Genomic DNA, 21,220 nt, shown 5'->3' with positions numbered 1-21,220 from the left:
TAGTAGGGTGAAAGAATACTTCTTATCCCAGCATACATAACAGCATGCGTTGCTCAAATTATCATTTGTGTTTCTTTTTACAGGATTGCTACATATGCAAGAAAAAAATTGGAGTAGCAAGCAAAACATGTCAACACTGTAGTGCCAAGCAGCCATATAAGCAGAAGCTTGAGAAAAGAAAGAAACAGTTTTCTCAAGAATGGAAAGACCGGCAAAAAAAAAACAGCAGTGTGAACAAAGTCTACGATGCAACACATCTTCTGGTAGGTTTATCTTTTAGACGTTAGTGATAAAATAGATCTTTACCTTTTACATCTGCATATTATATATATATATATATATATATATATATATATATATATATATATATATATATGTATGTGTGTGTGTGTGTGTGTGTGTGTGTGTGTGTGTGTACAGAGATGTTTCAGCGATTCTTTTTTCAGTGTTGCACACTGACTGAAGTGTAACATCTGTGTGTTTTTCCATTGTACTCAAGTCTGATAAAGAACACTAAATTAATAAGTATAATAAAAAAATATTCATATAGACCAGGGGTTTCCCAGCAGAACATTGCTCAAAGTCAAGCCAATTTTATTTATAAAGTGCTTTTTAAAATGCAGATTGTTTCAAAGCAGCTTCACAATGTTAACAGGAAAATAATGCAACAGAGGCTCTTACGCCCCTCTGGAGAAAACGGTGATGTAATCCAGCTCATTTCGATTATGATATAGCAACAATGCGGACAGATCAGTAATTTAGTTGATGTGGATATTAAGTTGACTATTTACTGTCCCCAACTGAGCAAGCCAAGCCAAAGGCGACAGTGGCAAGGAACCAAAACTCCCCTAGGTGCATAATGGAGAAAAATAAACCTTGGGAGAAACCAGACTCAGTCAGGGTACCAGTTCTCCTCTGGCCTATTAACAAACAGTGTATGTTTGTTATTCTGGCAACATTACAGGTCAGAAGTCATATTAGATCTGATAATTTGAAAGATCGGAGGCATGACGCCGGAGATGGGTTTATTGATGATGATGTGTCGATTAAAGTATTATTACATATAAATATTCGAAGGATCGGAGTCATCTTGCTGGAGACGGGTATATTAAGGATTTCATGTTGATTTAACAATTATTAAATAGGAATATTTGAAGGATTCGAGTCATCACGCCGGAGACAGGTTTATTGAGGATGCCCTGTCGATGAGGCAATTTCAGAGGTGAGGTTAATTGACACGCTCTCTGCCGACATTTTAGGCATCCATTGGTCATGTCTGGGCGCAGGTCCACCATCTGATCTGGATACGGCCCAGATCCGGCTGACTGCAGTAAACCTCGGGATAAGAGAGAATAACATTAGCGTAGATGCCACTCTTTTTATGATGTAACGAATACATCAGGTGTTATGTATGAAGTGTTTCCAGTTCCGGCTGACCTAGTTAATGCAGCCTAACAATCAGTCAGTTGATTTGAATAAAATAAATTAACAATGTTTTATGGGTATGCCATAATAAAGAGATGCATTTTTATTCTAGATTTATACTGACAGAGAGTGTCTGCTTCCTGAAAAATGCTAGGAAGACTGTTCCAAAGTTTAGGTGCTAAATAGGAAAAGAATCGACCACCTGCAGTTGATTTTGATATTCTAGATATTATCAACTGGCCAGAATGAGAATTGAGAATTGACTCTCAATCAATTGAGACCGCAAAAGACATAATGGAGCATAACGCAACATTAACATTTGACTGTTCTCTTACATTTCAAGATCATATTAGTTCAGTTACCAAAACTGCATTCTACCACCTTAATAACATTGCCCGACTGCGACCAGCTCTCAGCACTAAGGATACCGAGACTCTAATCAATGCTTTAATAACCTCACGTCTTGACTACTGTAATTCACTTCTTATTGGGCTGCCCGCTAAAACTATCGCTAGACTACAATATGTACAAAATTCTGCTTCCAGAGTCATCCATCAAGTCAAAAAATCAGACCACATTCCCCCTTTGCTCTATAATCTTCATTGGTTTGTTTCTGTTTCTTTCCGCATCCAATATAAAATTCTACTGTAAACTTTTAAATGTCTGCATGAACTTGCTCCCCATTATATATCTGAACTTCTGCACTTGTATTCTCCTCCACTTACTCTCCGGCTATCTGACTCTAGACTACTCACGGTACCTTCTTTCAGTCTTTCTACTATGGGTGGTAGATCATTCAATGCTGTGCCCCGAAACTCTGGAATTCCCTCTTTCTCGACGAGACACTATTACTGTATTCTCCTTCAAATCTCAACTAAAAACATATCTTTTCTTACAGTATTTCTAATCCTTTTCTGCTTAGAATAGTTTTTCTCTCTGTGTACAGTGACCTTAAGCTTGGGAAAGGCGCAATATACATAAAACATGTTGTTGTTGTTATTATTATTATTAATTAGCAAGATTTTAAAAGGAGCTAGTGCATAGTTGACAAAACCAGGCTAATATGGTCACACTGGTAGTAAGAACTCGAGCTGCTGCATTTTGGACCAGCTGCAGTTTATTTATTAAAGGAAGTGTATGTAAGATTGTTGCCAAAACTGGTACTGCAATCACTTTCAAATGACTGTAGAACGGTGTATCCCCTTCCCCCCTGAATCAAAGTTGCCAGATAGGCTGCAGGATCCAGCAGGAACATTTGTAGCTGCAGCAGTGGTAACTTGAGCAGAGCTGGCAACCCGGATGCCGAAACACTACTGACTTTGTGATTGGTAGATAGGAGGGTGACGCTTCAGGCCAAAACACATGTCAACATCAATATCAGTTGAGGGCATTTGAGGGGTATTTGAAATTAACATGATTTCTTAATGTCTAGTGACATATCAGGGCCATTTTATGATTAATGGAAATGCATTTCTTACATACATTTCCTTTTTTTTATTAGAGAAGAAAAATAATAGCAAATTAACTAATTATAGGAGCTTTTAAAATGCAAGTGATCAGAGACATACATACACGTATAGTGGATAGAAAAACAATAAGAAAATAGAGAGGAAAACCAACAAAAAACCCAAAACAAAACAAAAAACTGTATACAAACAAAACAAAACACAAAATATAGTGATGTATGCAGGTACATTTGGTAAGTTTAAGCAATGGTGTATTTTAGTGATATAGATGTATATAAAGGTAATTTGAGAAGCTCATAGTAACAGTAATACATTTATACTTGCGGTAGTATTCATACCAAAAAATAATAACAGTACTAATACAGTTCCTTTAAAGGGTTAGTTCACCCAAAATGGAATGTATGTCATTAATGACTGACCCTAATGTCGTTCCACACCTGTAAGACCTCCGTTCATCTTCGGAACACAGTTTAAGATTTTATATTTAGTCCGACAGCATATCTAAGTGTATGCACACTATACTGTCCATGTCCAGAAAGGGAATAAAAACATCATCACAGTAGTCCATATGTGACATCAGTTAGTAAATTAGAATCTCTTCAGCATCGACAATACATTTTGGTCCTAAAATAGCAAAAACTATGACTTTATGTAGCATTGTCTTCAGCATTTGTTTTTAAACCTCAAATAAAGATTCAAACAGTCATGAATTAGCGTATTGATTCATGATTTGAATCGCCAATGTCACGTGATTTCAGCAGTTTGGCAGTTTGACACGCGATCCAAATCATGAATCAATAAGCTGATTCATGACTGTTTGAATCTTTATATGAGGTTTGAAAACAAACACAGAAGAGAAGACAATGCTGAATAAAGTCGTAGTTTTTGTTATTTTTGGACCAAAATGTATTTTCGATGCTTCAAGAGATTCTAACTGATATCACATGGACTACTTTGATGATGTTTTTATTACCTTTCTGGACATGGAAAGTATAGTGTGCCTACACTTAGATGCACTGTCGGAGTAAATATAAAATAACTTAAACTGTGTTCCAAAGATAAACGGAGGTCTTACGGGTGTGGAACGACATTAGTGTGAGTCAGTCATTAGTGACATAAATTTCATTTTTGGGTGATCTAACCATTTAAGCAAGCAGGACAACCACCCAGTAGATCATTACAATAATGTAACCTTGAGGTCATGAACGGATGTACTAACAATTCAGCATTTTGCATGGAAAGCATGTGCCTTAATCTAGATATATTTTTAAGATGGTAGAATGCAGTTTTGGAGATGCTAGAAACGTGGCTTTCAAATGAAAGATTGGTATCAAAGAGCACACCCAGGTTCCTAACTGACGACGAGGGCTTGACAGAGCAGTCATCAAGTGTTTTTGGTGTTTCTGAATTAAGTTGCAGGAAATTATTATTCATCCGTTTTTTTTATATCCGCTATGCTTTCTCTTAATCTTTTCAATTGGTAAATTTCGTCAGGGTGTAAAGAAATATAGAGCTTAGTATGGTCAGCATAACAATGAAAACTAACGCCATGCTTCCTAATAATATCTCCCAGTGGTAGCATGTACAGGGTGAAAAGCAACGGTCCTAACACGGAGCCTTGCGGCACTCCATACTGAACTTGTGATCGGTGTGACATCTCTTCATTTACTGCTACAAACTGATAACGGTCAGATAAGTACGATTTAAACCATGCCAGCGCAATTCCACTACTATCAACCACAGTGCTAAAATCAACTAACACTAATAGAGAGATACAACCACAAAAAGATGATAAGAGTAAATCATTTGTAACTGTTATGAGAGCAATCTCAGTACTATAATACGGTCTAAATCCTGACTGGAAATCCTCACGGATACCATTTCTTTCTAAAAAAAAGGTGGATGATTGTGAGGCCACTGCCTTTTCTAGTATTTTTGACAGAAAGGGAAGATTGAGATTGGCCTGTAATTTACTAATTCTGTAGGATCAAGTTGCGTTTTTTAAAATATCCTAATGTCAAGGATGAATTAATGATATTAAGAAGAGGATCTATTACCTCTGGAAGCATCTCTTTTAATAGTTGGTATAGGGTCGAGCATACATGTTGTTGATGTCGATGATTTAACAAGTTTAGCCTATTCTTCTACCCCTATAGCAGTGAACAAGTGTAATTGTTCCTCAGTGACACTACATTGCACTGTCTGATGTGATACTGTAGTAGATGGCTGCATGGTTATAATTTTTTTCCCTAATATTATCAATCTTGCACGTAACGAAGTTCATAAAGTCATTACTACTGTGCTATTTACAAACAGCAGAAGTTGAAGCTTTATTTTGTGTTAATTTAGCCACTGTATTTAAAAAATACCTAGGGTTGTGTTTGTTTTATTCTAAGAGAGCCGAGAAATAATAATATCTAGCAATTTTTACAGCCGTTCTGTATGCAACCATGCTCTCTTTCCATGAATTGCGAAAAACGTGCAGTTTTGTTTTTTTCCAGCTGCACTCCATTTTTCTGACTGCTGTTTTAAGGTCCCGAGTATGCTCGTTGTAACACACCGTTGGACTATTTTCTTTAATGTTCTTTAAGCACCAGGGAGCAACTGTGTCTAAAGTGCTGGAAAAGAGAGAGTCAATAGTTTCTATTGCAACATTGTGTTCCTCCTGGCTATTTGGGATGCTGAGGCGAGGAAACTGAGGAGGAAGATTATTTACGAAGCAATCTTTAGTTGCAGCCGTGATAGTCCTGCCATATTTGAAGCAAGGGGACGGCTTTGGAGCCTTAGCTAAATAAAGTATGCATGATACTAGGTAATGATCTGAGATGTCATGGCTCTGCTGGAGAATTTTAATGGTATCCACATTTGTTGTGACCGTATTGGGTCTAAAGTATGATTATGGCGATGAGTGGGTCCTGACACGTTGCTTAACTTCAATGGAGTTTAGAATGTTTTTTAAATGCCAATGCGTCTTTTTCCTTGTTCACAAGGATATTAAAATCACCAACTATCAGTACTATCAGTAAATTTGATTAAAAAACAGGTAAAATCTGTATTGTGCCCTGGTGGCCTGTATATAGTAGCCAGCACAAATTCCCTAACAGGAATCAATTATGCTACATAAAATTACATAAAGCACCAAAAACACTTCAAAGGTATTATATTTTAAACTAGACTTCTAAATAATACTGAAGATATTATTATAAATTATAGCAACACCTCCCCATTAACCTTTCAGATGCGGCTTGTGTTTATAACAATAATCTTGGGGGATGGACTCATTTAAAGTAGTATTCGCCAGGTTTCTGTCAAACAGCACATCTAGATTATTATCTGTAATCATATCATTAACAATAAGTGTTTTGGGGAAAGGGATAGAATATTCCCGAGCGTTATCATTTGTTAATCTGTTTTTTGTGTGTTTTTTTTTAATACATAAATACAATTTTTCTGTTAAATGGTTTTGATGTTTTTTGTATTTACTAATTTGTGGAACAGACACAGTCTCTATGTGATAATATATAGGTGAAAGTCTCTGTTGGGATTTATCTGACTTTTGTGACGGGAGACAGCTAGCAAATAGTCGGTTTAGCCGATCTGTCTGCTTCCTGACCTGGGCACCAGTTAGTTAAGTTTAGCTCTAAGACTATGTGCTGTGCCAAATTACTAGAGAAGAGCAGCACCATCCCAGGAAGGATGGATGGCATCTTTTTACAACAGGTCAGGTCTGCCCCAAAATCTTTTCCAATTGTGTACGAACCCTATGTTATTTTGCAGACACCACTAAGACAACCAACCATTGAGTGATAATAGTCTGCTAAGTATCTCATCACTCCTTTTAACAGGGAGGAGACTAGATCAAAAAACTTTACGTGACATCATACTTGCAAGTACACACACCTCTTAAATTATAATTTTGGTGATCTCCGACTGGTGAAGTCGAACATCATTATGGCCTTAGAATCTTAGAGAATTTATGATTAGCATTAGCCAGCACTTTTAAATTTGCTTTGATATCAGGCACTCTGGCTCCCTGTAAACATGTGACTATGGTAGCTGGTGTCTCTATTTCATGTTCTTTGTAATAGAATCAACAATAACTAGGGCACTTTCAACAGGATTCTCAGTGGGTGTATAATGCATGGCGGAATAGCACTTCTGTGTGTACTTCGACTCGGCGCAGTAAAAAGTCCCAGCTGAAAAATCCTCCCTCACATCTACCCCTCACACTCTCATTTCCCTCAACAGGGGGAAGGGGGAGATGTGAGGGAGGATTTTTCAACCAGGACTTTTTACTGCGCAGAGTCGAAGTACTCTCAGAAGTGCTATTCCACCATACATTATAGTTCTCCTTTTTAATCTGCTTAGAAAAGTGCCACATTTTATTTTATGTCACCATACTTGATCGTTCAACTATTCGTGTAACTGTATTTAAATAGGGAAAACATGGAGGTGTTTGGTCGCTTCTAACTTGATCTCTGTTTGGTAGCATAGTGAATGAACTGGGCTTAGTGGGCTAATCTAAATGCTATCAGATCGCCAGTGCGTGTCAGAGAGATTAAGTGCACGCACTGAGACGAGAGAGGTATGTATCAACTCGTTTTAGTTAAGGGAATAACATAGTTTAATATGAAAAACCGGTGAAGTATCCCTTTAAAGCACCAATTTAGATGTGTCCGGGCAGGCTGTATATCCGACGTGTCTTCCTCCACACTGTTGAATTAGAATTTGCACACAAGTTCACGGAAAATGCACAGCTCGAACAGAAGACAAAGGGTGGACCAACACGCCAACTTATAAATAAAACACCATTAAATCTGTATGAAGTCGTTCAGTGTCACACACAGATAAGGGTTACTGAAAGTCACACAAGTCTTTGAAGCCTCCGAAGTCCGTCAAGCCTGTTCAGCCTGCTAACAACACCTCCACGCCTTTTACCACTGCGATAAATAACTCATGCTGCGTAGTGCACTCAATGGCGTGCAGAGGCTCACCATGATAAGTGTTCACTCTACGTGTCTGCCGTTCTCCTCAGCCACACTGTAAATCGAGTGAGTCCCAAATTACCCTACCTGATGCAAAATATTCCAAATGCATTTACCACCAGTAGCTCTTACCTCCTAAAGCCAAATACGGCGCCCCAGAAATGACAGTGATCGAACCACACGGGCCAGCCTTCGCTCCCAACATGCATCAATGAGCCTTTGGCCGCTCATGACCCTGTCGCCGGTTCACCACTTTTCCTTTCTTGAACCACTTTTGATAGATACTGACCACTAAAGACTAGAAACACCCCACAAGAGCTACAGTTTTGGAGATGTTCTGACCCAGTGGTCTATCCATTACAATTTGGCCCATGCCAAACTTGTTCAAATCAATACACGTGCACATTTTTCCTGATTCTAACACATCTACCTTGAGGACAAAATGAAAAAGAATTTGTACAGACCAGGGGTGTCCAAACTCAGTCCTACAGGGCCACTATCTTGTATAGTTTAGCTCCACCATATCTCAAAACACTTGACTTGAAGTTTCTATTATGCCTAGTAAGAGCCTGATTAGTTGGTTCAGGTGTGTTTAATTGGAGTTGGGGTTGAACTCTGCATAGTGGCTCTCCAGGTGCAGGATTGAGCAACCCTGGGATAAAAAGTGCTGTAGTATCACAATAACTAAAAATCCAGCTTAATGACAATAAACAACGATGAGGTAAGGTATTGGACAGCATTACTCCAAAGTTGTTGGACAGTTAAAGTGTTAGTCATAGAAAGTCTACAATAACTCATTAATTCAAACAACTTTCAAGTTTCAGATATGTGGATATATATAAACTTAGAGCTGTCAAATCAATTAATTGTGATTAATTTAATTTAAAATAAAAGTCCTTATTTATATAATAGTTTACACACACACATAGTACTCTCTCTCTCTCTCTCTCTCTCTCTCTCTCTCTCTCTCTCTCTCTCTCTCTCTCTCTCTCTCTCTCTCTCTCTCTCTCTCTCTCTCTCTCTCTCTCTCTCTCTCTCTCTCTCTCTCTGTGTGTGCGTGTTTGAACTTTGTTATTTATCTAATTTTCAGTGTCTCATGATTTTGTCTCAATTTCATTCCAGCTCCACAAGTGGCAACTTTTAGAGAAGTACCCAGTCCTTCTCCTTGCCAGGAGAACCTCAAGTGGTTTTTCTGCTGAGTGTTTATGTCCATGGAAGATGGACACAGAAGATACTCAGGATGCTTTTCTTACAATAAAGAGGATGTATGAACGTCTTCTTGATGGTAATAAACACAAATTTGCAATGCATGCAAAATTTTCACATATTTAATTGCTTATTAGTGCATCGATTGATTTGAGAATTAATTTTAAAATACAGTAGTAATAGGTTTTAATGATTGTATATACATTTGCACAAGGGCAAGAAGAGTTTTTTTTTTTTTCACCGTAGGTTTAAAAAATGCTTTAACGTTAACAACATCTTGGTTGTTTTTGATTTTGTATTTGAAATGGTCTCTTTCAATAGATGAATAAGTGAGATTACATAAGAACTTGAGTGGGAGACCTTGTATTATTTTGATAATGTCAAAATTATATTACATTATTAAAGACAACCCATTTGTGATCTTAAAATTTTACCATAATAAAAACAAAATTGTATTTATTTGTTTTTGTTTGTTAAATTACTATTTAATTTATTATTATACTCATGTTTACTGGAACTAAGGGGCCAAGCCCGAACCTTGAAAATCAATTCCACACCACAATCCCCCCTCCACCAAACTTTACATTTGGCACAAGGCAGTCAGGCAAGTACCTTTCTTCTGGCAACTGCCAAACCCAGACCTGTCCATCGTATTGCCAGACAGAGAAGGGTGATTGTTCACTTCAGAGAACATATCTCCACTGCTCTAGAGTCCAGTGGTGGTGTGCTTTATGCCACTGCATCCAATGCATTGAATTTGGTGATGAAAGGCTTAGATACAGCTGCTCGGCCATGGAAACCCGATCCATGAAACTCTACGCACTGCTCTTGAGCTAATCTGAGTACCACATGAATTGTGGAGGTCTGTAGCTGTTGACTCTGCAGAAAGTTGGCTACTTCTGCACACTGTGCGCCTCAGTATGTGCTGACCCCGCTCTGTGATTTTACGTGGCCTACCACTTAGCGGCTGAGTTTCTGTTGTTCTCAATTGCTTCCACTTTGTTATAATGCCACTAACAGTTGACCATGGAATATTCAATAGTGAGGAAATTTCACAACTGGACTTACTGCACAGGTGGAAACTATTATGGTACTATGCTTGAATTCACTGAGCTCCTGAGAGCGACCCATTCTTTCACAAATGTTTGTAGAAGCGTCTGCATGCTTAAGTCCTTAAGTTTATACATCTGTTGCCATGGGAGTGATTGGAACACCTGAATTCAATTATTTGGAGGGGTGTCCCAATACTTTTGGCAACTTAGTGTATCGTAAGTGTCAATGCTTTGTCTCAGGATGCACACCAGGAAAGGTTTTTTTTTCTTTCTTTCTAGGGCACGTTTATACAAGTTACTTAAGTACCTTAATTGAATTAAGACCTAAACCTGACTTAATCTAAGCCCTGTCTGTGAAACCAGGCAATATTGTTTTCATTGGTCATGTGTCTATTGTAAGGGTGGATCGCCTACAGTGGTTCTGACTGCAGGGTTGCCGAACGACTAAAGAAACGTTATCAGCGTGATGGTAGAAAACTGTACATTTCTTGTCTATAACCACCCACTGCAACTTATACCAACGACGGAAATAAGCGCAGTTACAATAGCAAAATATGTGGGAGAGCGTTGCTTTAATGTGACTATATTGTATTGCAATAGGGAGCACTTCAAAGTCAATACCAAACCAAAACTAGTTAGCAAATCATTTATAATTGAAAGAATTTAATGACAAAATCCGGTTATGGTTACACTTAAAATAGTTACAAAATAGATGAATGAGATGATAAAACTTATACCATTAATCGTACCCAGCATATATAGAATGTTACCTGAGAGATAGGGAGAGATAGAGAGAGATAGAAAGAGAGAGAGCAAAGAGAAGAGCCAAAGAAGGCCCTAGAAGAGACAGTCAGAGCAAAAGACAGCGTCAGAGGAAAAAGACCCCCAGAGAAAAAGAGAGACCGTCAGAGGAAGAAGACCTCGAGCAACAGTTGTAATCTTCTTTTATACATCCCTTGACCATGTGACTGAAACCCTGAGACATTCAAACTGACCAGTCAGACCAGACTTCCCCCACGGTAAAACAGGTGTGGCACCATTTGGCTTACAGGCCCTAAACATCTCTTTGTCTTTAGGAATCCCAAACAGCCCCACTGATAAGAGAGAGGGGGGTGAAACACAGTAAAACAAATGTCTTTGTTCAAAGCAAAATATCAAATATCTTTGATTATTTTGGATTCTTTCACTATATTTTAGTTTCTTGTGCCTAGAACAGAGGTTTCAAATTGTATAGCATTTAAATGTGTAGATTACAGCAGGTTATGCAAAGGTTCATTTTTGTTTTTTTTGTTTTTTGTCCAACAGTGGCTAGCACAGATAATGAAGCAAGCAGCATGGGAGAGAGTTCAGTCACAAATGGCACAAAGACAGAGACTGCACCAGCAGACCCAGCATCAGAGTCCACACCTCTGCTCACCACTGAGTCTGACACTCTTTTACTTCCTGCTGCATCTTCCTCTGTGGCGTCTCCCGTTTCCTTCACCACCTCCGTGACCTCTTCTATGTCTTTAACCATTGCTCCTCAAGCCTCCCCCACGACTCATCCTGTTGTCATCACCTCTCAGTCTAGTCCTATATCTTCTTCCCTGGCATCTCCTCTGACTCCAGCCTCTACCCTTCCTACCTGTTCTAAACTGTCCAATGAGCATGGCACTCCAGGCCCAGTATCTTCTTCACAGACAAAAAGACAAATAAAGAGGAAAGCAGATCCTAAAGGTATGTGTGGATTTGTTGATTTGAGGATTTTTTTACATTTTAATCAAAAACTGTGCTTGAGTTTTAGTCAGCTGCTGAAAGAACAGGCACTTCCTCATTGTTTTTTTTAAGGACTGGGTTAGAATTCTACAAATGTACATAATCCAAAATGTTCTTTTGCACATTTTGAAATATTGTTTTTTTTTTGTTGGATAACAAGCTATTCAGTGTTATGACCATACAGTACCCAAGCGTTGTCCTTTTTGTTGCCATCTTGATGATCGGAGTGCTTGTATTATTCTCCTCATTTGTACAAACCTGATTCCAAAAAAGTTGGGACATTGTACAAATTGTGGGATGGGGGGGAGAAACACACTGATGTGGCAGTTTCAAAATTCAATATTTCATTCATAATACAACATAGATGTCATATCAAATGTTTAAACTGGGAAAATGTATCATTTTAAGGGAAATTTAAGTTGATTTTTAAATGTCATGGCATCAACACATCTCAAAAAAGTTGGGACAAGGCCATGTTGTTTACCACTGTATGGCATTGCCTCTTCTTTTTATAACAGTCTGCAAAAGTCTGGGGACTGAGGAGACAAGTTTATGAATAGGAATGTTGTCCCATTCTTGTCTAAAGCCCTATTCGGACTGGATTAGTTTAACATCGGGACGTGGGGGTAAAGTAATTATAACCAGAGGTTCTCTGTGATTTTAGTCCCGTCCGAATGTGCCAATGTGCCATCCCGTCCGAATGTACAGAAGGTAAAAGTCTCGGTAATCTTTACTGACATTGTCCGTAATGATTACCGAGACTTTTACCTTCTGTAAAAAGGTCCGGAAAAATTACCTCAGGTAATACTAATCCCGTTCGAATAGACCTGCTGTAAAAATGTATGGTAAAATTCCGTCATTGCCTGTTTAAAAGTTAAAAAAAGAGCACATTTTGCGACCTTGGAGGCGCTTGAAGCATTCGGTTGCGTTGTAGGTGGTGGGACAAATCTGTGGAAAATGTCCAGTATTTTCCGCATATCATTTAAAGCTAAAAGAAGATCAAAAGCACTTATTAGAGGAACACATTTTAGCTCTAGGAAAGTGTCTATTACCAACATAATCCAATCAGAATTGTTAGACTGGACCTAACTGTTTATTAAAACACATATATATTGGAGACGGAGTTCAGACTGGCGCTCAGGTTGTGTGTTTGCTCACGTTATAACGGTAACGTCATACGCACATGACGTCAAGGAGGTGCGTAAAGCGAGTTACTCCTCCCACTTCTGCTAGTTTTACTGAGATGTCTTATCCCGTGCGAATTGGCCATTGATATTACAGACGTCCTGAGGTAAAATGACTTTACCCCCATGTCCCCATGTTAATCTAATCCAGTCCGAATAGGGCTTAACACAGGCTTCTAGTTGCTCAACTGTTTCAGGTCTTTTTTTGTCACATCTTCCTCTTTATGATGTGCCAAATGTTTTCGATGGGTGAAAAATCTGGAATGCAGGCTGGTCATTTTAGTACCTGGATGCTCCTTCTATGCAGCCATGATGTTGTAATTGATGCAGTTGTCTTGTTGGAAAATGCAAGGTCTTCCCTGAAAGAGACGACGTCTGGATAGGAGCATATGTGTTCTAGGACTTTGATATACCTTTCAGGATTGATGGTGCCATTCCAGATTGTAAGCTGCCTATTCCACATGCACTCATGCAAACCCATACCATCAGAATTGCAGGCTTCTGAATTGAGCGCTGATTACAACTTGGGTTTTCCTTGTCCTCTTTAGTGCGGATGACATGGCCTCCCAGTTTTCCAAAAAAGAACTTCAAATTTTGATTCGTCTGACCACAGAAAAATTTTCCACTTTGCCACAGTCCTTTTTAATTGAGCCTTGGCCCAGAGAAAACACCTGCGCTTCTGGATCATGTTTAGATATGGCTTCTTTTTTGACCTATAGAGATTTAGCCAGCAACGGCGAATGACACGGTGGATTGTGTTCACCGACAATGTTTTCTTAAAGTATTCCTGAGTCCATGTTGTGATTTCAATTACAGTAGCATTCCTGTATGTGATGCAGTGCCGTCTAAGGGCCGAAGATCACGGGCATCCATTATGGTTTTACGGCCTTGATCCTTACGCACAGAGATTGTTTTGGATTCTCTGAAACTTTGGATGATGTTATACACTGTAGATATTGATAACTTCCAACTCTTTTGTTCATATTTTTCTCTGAGAAACTCCTTTCTGATACTGCTCCATGATTTTTTGCTGCAGCATTGGTGGGGGGGAATTGGTGATCCTCTTCCCATCTTGACTTCTGAGAGACACTGCCCCCTCTGAGAGGCTCTTTTTATACCCAATCATATTGCCAATTGACCTAATAAGTTGGAAATTGGTCCTCCAGCTATTCCTTATGCACTCACCTAAAGGATTATTAGGAACATCGGTTCAGTTTCTCATTAATGCAATTATCTAATCAACCAATCACATAGCAGTTGCTTCAATGCATTTAAGGGGTGTGATCCTGGTCAAGACAATCTCCTGAACGCCAATTTGAATGTCAGAATGGGTAATCTAAGCAATTTTGAGCATGGCATGGTTGTCAGATGGGTGCCAGACAGGCCGGTCTGAGTATTTCACAATCTGCACAGTTGCTGGGATTTTCACGCACAACCATTTCTAGGGTTTACAAAGAATGGTGTGAAAAGGGAAAAACATCCAGTATGCGGCAGTCCTGTGGGCGAAAATGCCTTGTTGATGCTAGAGGTCAGAGGAGAATGGGCTGACTGATTCAAGCTGATAGAAGAGCAACTTTGACTGAAAGAACCACTCGTTACAACCGAGGTATGCAGCAAAGCATTTGTGAAGCCACAACACGCACGCACAACCTTGAGGCGGATGAGCTACAACAGCAGAAGACCCCACCAGGTACCACTCATCTCCACTACAAATAGGAAAAAGAGGCTATAATTTGCACAAGCTCACCAAAATTGGACAGTTGAAGACTGCAAAAATGTTGCCTGGTCTGACAAGTCTCGATTTCTGTTGAGACATTCAGATGGTGTAAATAGAATGAGAACATGGATCCATCATGCCTTGTTACCACTGTGCCGGCTGCTGGTGATGGTGTAATGGTGTGGGGCATGTTTTCTTGACACACTTTAGGCCTCTTAGTGCCAATTAGGCATTGTTTAAATCCCACGGCCTACCTGAGCATTGTTTCTGACCATGTCCATCCCTTTATGACCACCATGTACCCATCCTCTGATGGCTACTTCCAGCAGGATAATGCACCATGTCACAAAGCTTGAATCATTTTAAATTGGTTTCTTGACTTGAGTTCTCTGTACTAAAATGGCCCCCACAGTCACCAGATCTCAACCCAATAGAGCACTTTTGGGATGTGGTGGAACAGGAGCTTCATGCCCTGGATGTGCATCCCACAAATCTTTATCAACTGCAAGATGCTACCCTATTAATATGGGCCAACATTTCTAAAGAATGCTTTCAGCACCTTGTTGAATCAATGCCATGTAGAATTAAGGCAGTTCTGAAGGTGAAAGGGGGTCAAACACAGTATTAGTATGGTGTTCCTAATAATCCTTTAGGTGAGTGTATGTACATTTAACATTTCCTTCCTCTTATTGTTGCCTGTACCAACTTTTTTGGAATGTGTACCTTATGAAATCCAAAATGAGCCAATATTTGGCATGACATTTCAAAATGTCTCACTTTCAACATTTATGTTATCTAAGTAAGCTATTTTCTTTGAATGTGCGAGCCTTCTGATTTATTAGTGTCTATAAAGGTAAATAACTAGAAGAATAACCTGTGATGTAATTGTTAAAGGGGTAATGAATTGAGAAATCAACTTTCCCTTGAGATGTATAAAAAGTCATGATAATATAAGATTATCCTGTAAGTTTCAGAGCTGAAAACATCCTTGTTAGTCAAAGAGAATCTTTTATAGACACCAGGCCCAGAAAACGATCGTGAGCTTCATTCTTACGTCATAGCGCTACGAAACACACCTCTACAGAACATATAATTCAGTAGCCCCGCCCACCGACTCATGGAGCTGTTTGGTCGATCAGTAGCCAGCAGCAATAAACATGTGGAAGAAGATAACAAGATATTGTGGAAGAACACAGTCGCTGCTTAAGCTTCCTTTGGATCATAAAATTAGGAATCTGTGATACTTCATTTATTTTTATTGAAGTTCCAGCTCACGTAGGGAAGACCTTTTGTCTGTTTGCTTCATTTCAATGCGGAATCGGTTGTAAACAAGTCTCAAGTGCTAGATTTGCAGACACAATGTTGTGCCTTCTATATTGGATCCGGCAGGAATGGTGCGACAAGCTTATACGAGTAAAACATCTTTTTTATGTAATAGTAGCTACTAGTCCCGGGGCTGTACCAGAACAAAACGTACGCCCGTCAGCAGAAATTATTTTTTGATCTGGGCTTCACGCTTATATCGACTGATCGTGCGGGTGCAGGCCATGTAATACAATCGCGGATGGATGAGAAATAAATCATTTTGTTTGTTTGATAAAGACAAGTTTCAGTCGCCGGTTTCAAAATAATCTCTCCCTCGTGAACTGAACTGACAGGGGCTAGATATGACAGCGGAGCTGAAGCTCATTAAATATATAAATCTTATCCAATCCTAGCCATGGGCATTTACTTCCAAGTCTCCAGTAGTGATGTCCGGTTCGCGAACGAATCGTTCTTTTTAACCGGATCTTTATAGTGAACCAGTTCACCAAATCGGACTGAACCGTTCTAAACGGTTCGCGTCTCAAATCAGCACTGATCCTACTAGTTACTATAGTTACTACTAAGTAACATGTAAGTTTATGTTATGCCAGTGTAAGTTTATTTATTCTGTGTAAAACATCAGTGTTTGTACGACAGTGGCTTTATTGAGTGCTTTTGCAAAACATAAATAAAAAATGTATCCAAGATGATGATGAGGACAATAATAATTATTACTATACTAAGTTTTGATTACAAATACTTCATATGAATGTGTTTGAATATATTTTCATCCGCCGGGATGATAGAAATGACGTCATTACGTAAAGACGTAAAAAAAACGGTGATCAGTTTTTTTTAATACAGGCTCGGACGGCCATCTTGTCCGAAGAGACAGACTCGCCAGTCATTTTTTCAGAGGACACCGGCTAGGTGGCCATCTTGTCCGAGGACACAGGCTCGGCGGCCATCTCTGGACACTGGTCAAGGACTATCACTGGGCTCTGGACAGTGACTGGAGATTTCAATGTACTCTGGACAATGACTGTGATGGAAGGAGACTGGACTGGCGGGTACTGCGGGTGTGCAGTGTTCCTCTTCTGAAATTCCCACAGTGAATGCAGAACCGGTTGTAGTGCCACGTCAATATAATGTTCTAATAAGGTCCAACCAAATGACCTGTGTCCATCATGGAGAGATGTGCCACTTCAATAAAGTGCTCAATAGGTCGATCTCCCTGACGGAGACACATTATCTGTGCGGGGGAACTCATTGTGGACGGACGTTTACTCGGCTGCTGGATCTGTGTGTGGCGAAGTCGTCTGTAACGACTGCTCTGAGACAGAATGTAGGAGATCCAAATGCAGTGTTTAATGAAATTAAAGGGTAATCCACAAATGTAGTCCAAAAACAGGCAAGATATCATAACAGGTAATCCGTTAAACTAGGGACAGGCAAAAGGGTAGTCCACAGAGAAGACAAGAAATCCAAGACCAAGAAATATTAAACCAGGGAAACGCTCAGAAATGCAGTTGTTACACAAACAAGACTTCGCACTGAATGACAAAATGAACATGGTATAAATAGGCAGAGGTAATGAGGTAATGAACACAGGTGTAAACATTGAGTGCTAATGAGTCCAGGTAAAGGATCATGGGCAATGTAGTCTGTGAGAGAATGACAGTCCAGGTTGGAGTTCCCTCTGGTGGTGATCACAGCACTCACACTGGTGAACTGTGTGACATGGGAATTGTCAATGCCATATTACTGAAAGATCAATGAAAACGGTCCTGCAGGACTGGCAACATGTTCAGTTGTTTTGATTTTCAAGTCTAAATTTCCTTTTAAAAATGTGCTTTATACATGGTAATGTTTGGAAGGTGTTTGTTGAACTTTTTCTTTTACTTATGTCTGATCAAACGATAACCGTCCTTTCATTTTTATTTTCAGAATGCCCCATGCATAAAGAATCAACCAGTTTCCCCTACAAAAATATTTTGGGGGAAAGAATCAAGGAGGTTTGTTTCAAAAAGCATTTAATTAATTGCAGTGTAATTACAAAATACATTACCAAATATGCTAAATAATTAAAAGGGTTAATTCACCCAAAAATGAAAATTAGCCCATGATTTACTCTTCCTCAAGTCATCCTAAGTGTATATGAAATTCTTTTTTCAGCTGAATAAAATCTAAGTTGTATAAAAAATGTCCTGGCTAATCCAAGCTTTATAATGGCAGTGAATGGCAGTCCAAAATTTAAGTCCAGAAAAGCATCATAAATGCACTCCACACAGCTCTGGCGTCCATATGGAGGATCCATCGGTATGAGGTCGGACGTAGTGCTTTGAACTGCGAGAGGTGCTACACTTTCTTCGTAAGTTGAATACTGGCAGAAGCTAGATATTTTACTTTGGTAAGTTTTAAATATGGATATTTTTCTTACACAAATGCATTAACTTTGCTTCAGAAGGCCTTTATTTACCCCGCGGAGCACTTGTATAATGGATGGATGCAATTTTTTGGGGCCCCCATGCACTGCCATTATAAAGCTTGGAAGGACATTTGTTAATATAACTGATTGTATTCTTGAGGAACAGTAAATCATGGGCTTTTTTTTGTGTGTGTGAACTATTTCCCAGATAGTCATGCAGTGTGAAAAGAACAGTGATCCGACCAGTTTGAAAATCGTGCAGTCTGAACTCTGTCTATTTGTTTCACTTTGTTTAATTTCACTTGGATTTAATGTTGTAGGCCTATTTACTGTTCAGCAGATGTATGAATTGTAACTTTATGCGTTGAAAGAAAATGTCCATTAACTTCACCATGTTTCTTTCTGTTTTTTTCTAAGGGTCATGCGGAGGTGTTGGTGCAGTGGCATCCTTGCTCTGAATGGTATGCATATTAACTGAAGTTTACTGTACTGTAATATAAACATTAGAGAAACACAAATATTACATAAACTTTTATTCAGCTTTAACTGAAGATGCAGTTTGATCTGCGACACTAACGACTGATTGTCAAGCAGCTCCCATAACAATCTAATAATGTCTGGCAGTGTTATTTAATATAAAATAAAATAAATTCTATACTTTTTTTTTTATTGAATATCGTACGTGCAACAACATACAAACCATGTACCCATAGTTACACACACCCAACAGATAAAACTAGCTGTGATCAATAGCATCTTAAAACTCCATTATAACTTCAGGACTTCAGATTTCAATGTAATTGGAATGTCATTTAAAATGTGGTGTGGTTTTTATTTTGATCTATTCTTTAATGCTTTCAGCCAGTATTAACTTTTTATCAAGCCTAAGTTGAGAACTGCATTAAATATTTGTGGTCTTGAACAATGAGAATAAAATTGATTCTGAACACAAAGTCAAATCAGTGAAAACTGTCTGACACATTCTGAGTGCAATGTGCATTTTTTTGTATTATGTTTTGAAGCCGATACCATCATTATTCCATGGTAAAATAAAAAAAGAATGCTTGCATACCTGAAAACAACATATCTTAGTATAAAGTGCCAAGATAGTATTTATATTCCAGGAATGAACTATGTGACTTAAACTTTTTGCTGTCTTACAGTGGGAAAACCTGGAAAAACTCTTGGGAGCCAAAAGAAAACATTCAAAGTTCGTCCTGAAGGTGTGTGTGTGTGTGTGTGTGTGTGTGTTCTGATGTATTGTTCTGTAACTGCTTTGTAATGCACATCGTCTTTCTGTTTTCTGTCTTTGATAACTGACGCATAAAATGTTTTGAAATACATCATGGCTCTGTTCATTCATATACACTTGATTTTTAAAGAGGTCATATAATGCCATTTTTGTACATGTTAATATGATTATTTAGTGTCTAAATGAGAACTTTGTAATATACTTTAATTAAAAATTCTCATTAGTATTGTAAGAAAACACTCATTTTACCTGGTCAAAAATAGCTCTGTTTTAGCACGCCATTTCATGTGCTTTTAATGCTAATGAGCTTTGTACACCCCGCGCCTCTGTTCTGTGGGGCTGTTTGACACAACATATGTGGAGTGTTGCCCTTGACAACAGTTGAGGGCAAAGAATACGATGGGAGTCTCTGAGGACACATCTGTGCAACTGTATCAGTTTGAATCAGAGTCGGACCCGGAACAAGATGACAGCCCCAACGAAATTCAACAATTAAAGGCTCCAACAGGATGTTTCTGAATGGTTGGTTAACATAATGTCACTTTGATATATCTTTGTATGTTCTGGCAGAGCGTAGTGAGATACAAATGCAATGTGTTTACTGAAGTAAACGTAAGTGCAGTTAACAATTTTATGTTACAGCTAATGCCAATAAAACCTTTTTTTGTCAGTGATGCTTAACATTATCTATGCAGTGTAATAACTGTTACACATGATTTTTTTGTTGTTGACAGTAACAGACACCGTTATAAACTATCTACAAACTATCTATATCTACTCGGTAAGCTTAGTGTAGTGTTACCATGTTAACTTAATCACCAGCGTTCACAGTTTGTAATAACACAATCATAATGCATTGTTCATTATAAATGTGGGATTATGAATTATATTAAAAAAGTCATACATAGAAAGCATGCCGTAATGTAACTTACTCTGTAGCCGCGTTAATTGTGAAGCCTGCAAGCGTTTCAAACTACACTCACTTCTTCTGGAGGTGCAGCAGGAACTAGAATAGTTGGAACAGATTCTTTATTCAAGAGCAGCTTTTTAGCCAAATCTGCTTTATACTGATCCTCGTTTATAAAGCAGTCAGGTGAGAAATTATTTTATCATTATAGGATGGTTGAGTGGTCAACTAGTAAAAGTGCCATTATATGATCCCTTTAAGGCTTGTTTATAATTTGTCAGTGCAACAATATGTGCACTGTAACTAAATACATTTATTGATAGCTTACCCAGATAGCAGACAAACACTAAATCAACGTTGACTCGATCTTAATCCATTGACTGAAAATATCATTGAATCAATGTTGAGATTGAACATTGATTTTTCATCAGGTTTGCACCCGGAAATAATGTTATTTCAACGATGAAAAATAGATCAAGATGGGCTTAAAATCAATAGTTTTTTCAACTAAAATTAAATCACTTATTTAACAGTGAAT

At 38.6% G+C, this 21,220-nt stretch overlaps 1 protein-coding gene across 3 annotated transcripts in view; it reads left to right on the top strand.

Annotated features, from left to right (window-relative positions):
- LOC137049684 (uncharacterized) overlaps positions 1–20,091 on the top strand; it is a 36,224-nt gene extending 16,133 nt beyond the window's left edge. Inside the window, exons 9-14 of one of the 3 annotated variants that reach the window (XM_067428291.1) lie at positions 84–263; positions 8,999–9,161; positions 11,440–11,850; positions 18,043–18,110; positions 18,941–18,984; positions 19,687–20,091. In XM_067428291.1, the coding sequence (XP_067284392.1) occupies positions 84–263; positions 8,999–9,161; positions 11,440–11,850; positions 18,043–18,110; positions 18,941–18,984; positions 19,687–19,744 (924 nt within the window). In that variant the 3' untranslated portion in view covers positions 19,745–20,091. Of the gene's footprint in view, positions 1–83; positions 264–8,998; positions 9,162–11,439; positions 11,851–16,959; positions 17,753–18,042; positions 18,111–18,940; positions 18,985–19,686 lie in introns of those variants that run through there. The other 2 variants (XM_067428289.1, XM_067428290.1) reach the window with 2 other exon arrangements.
- Positions 20,092–21,220: the final 1,129 nt, after the last annotated feature.

The sequence above is a fragment of the Pseudorasbora parva genome, chromosome 20 (assembly GCF_024679245.1).
Source record: "Pseudorasbora parva isolate DD20220531a chromosome 20, ASM2467924v1, whole genome shotgun sequence".
Lineage (NCBI taxonomy): Eukaryota > Metazoa > Chordata > Actinopteri > Cypriniformes > Gobionidae > Pseudorasbora > Pseudorasbora parva.
The sequence above is the reverse complement of the archived record's forward strand: the minus strand, read 5'-3'. Positions and strand labels throughout refer to the sequence as shown.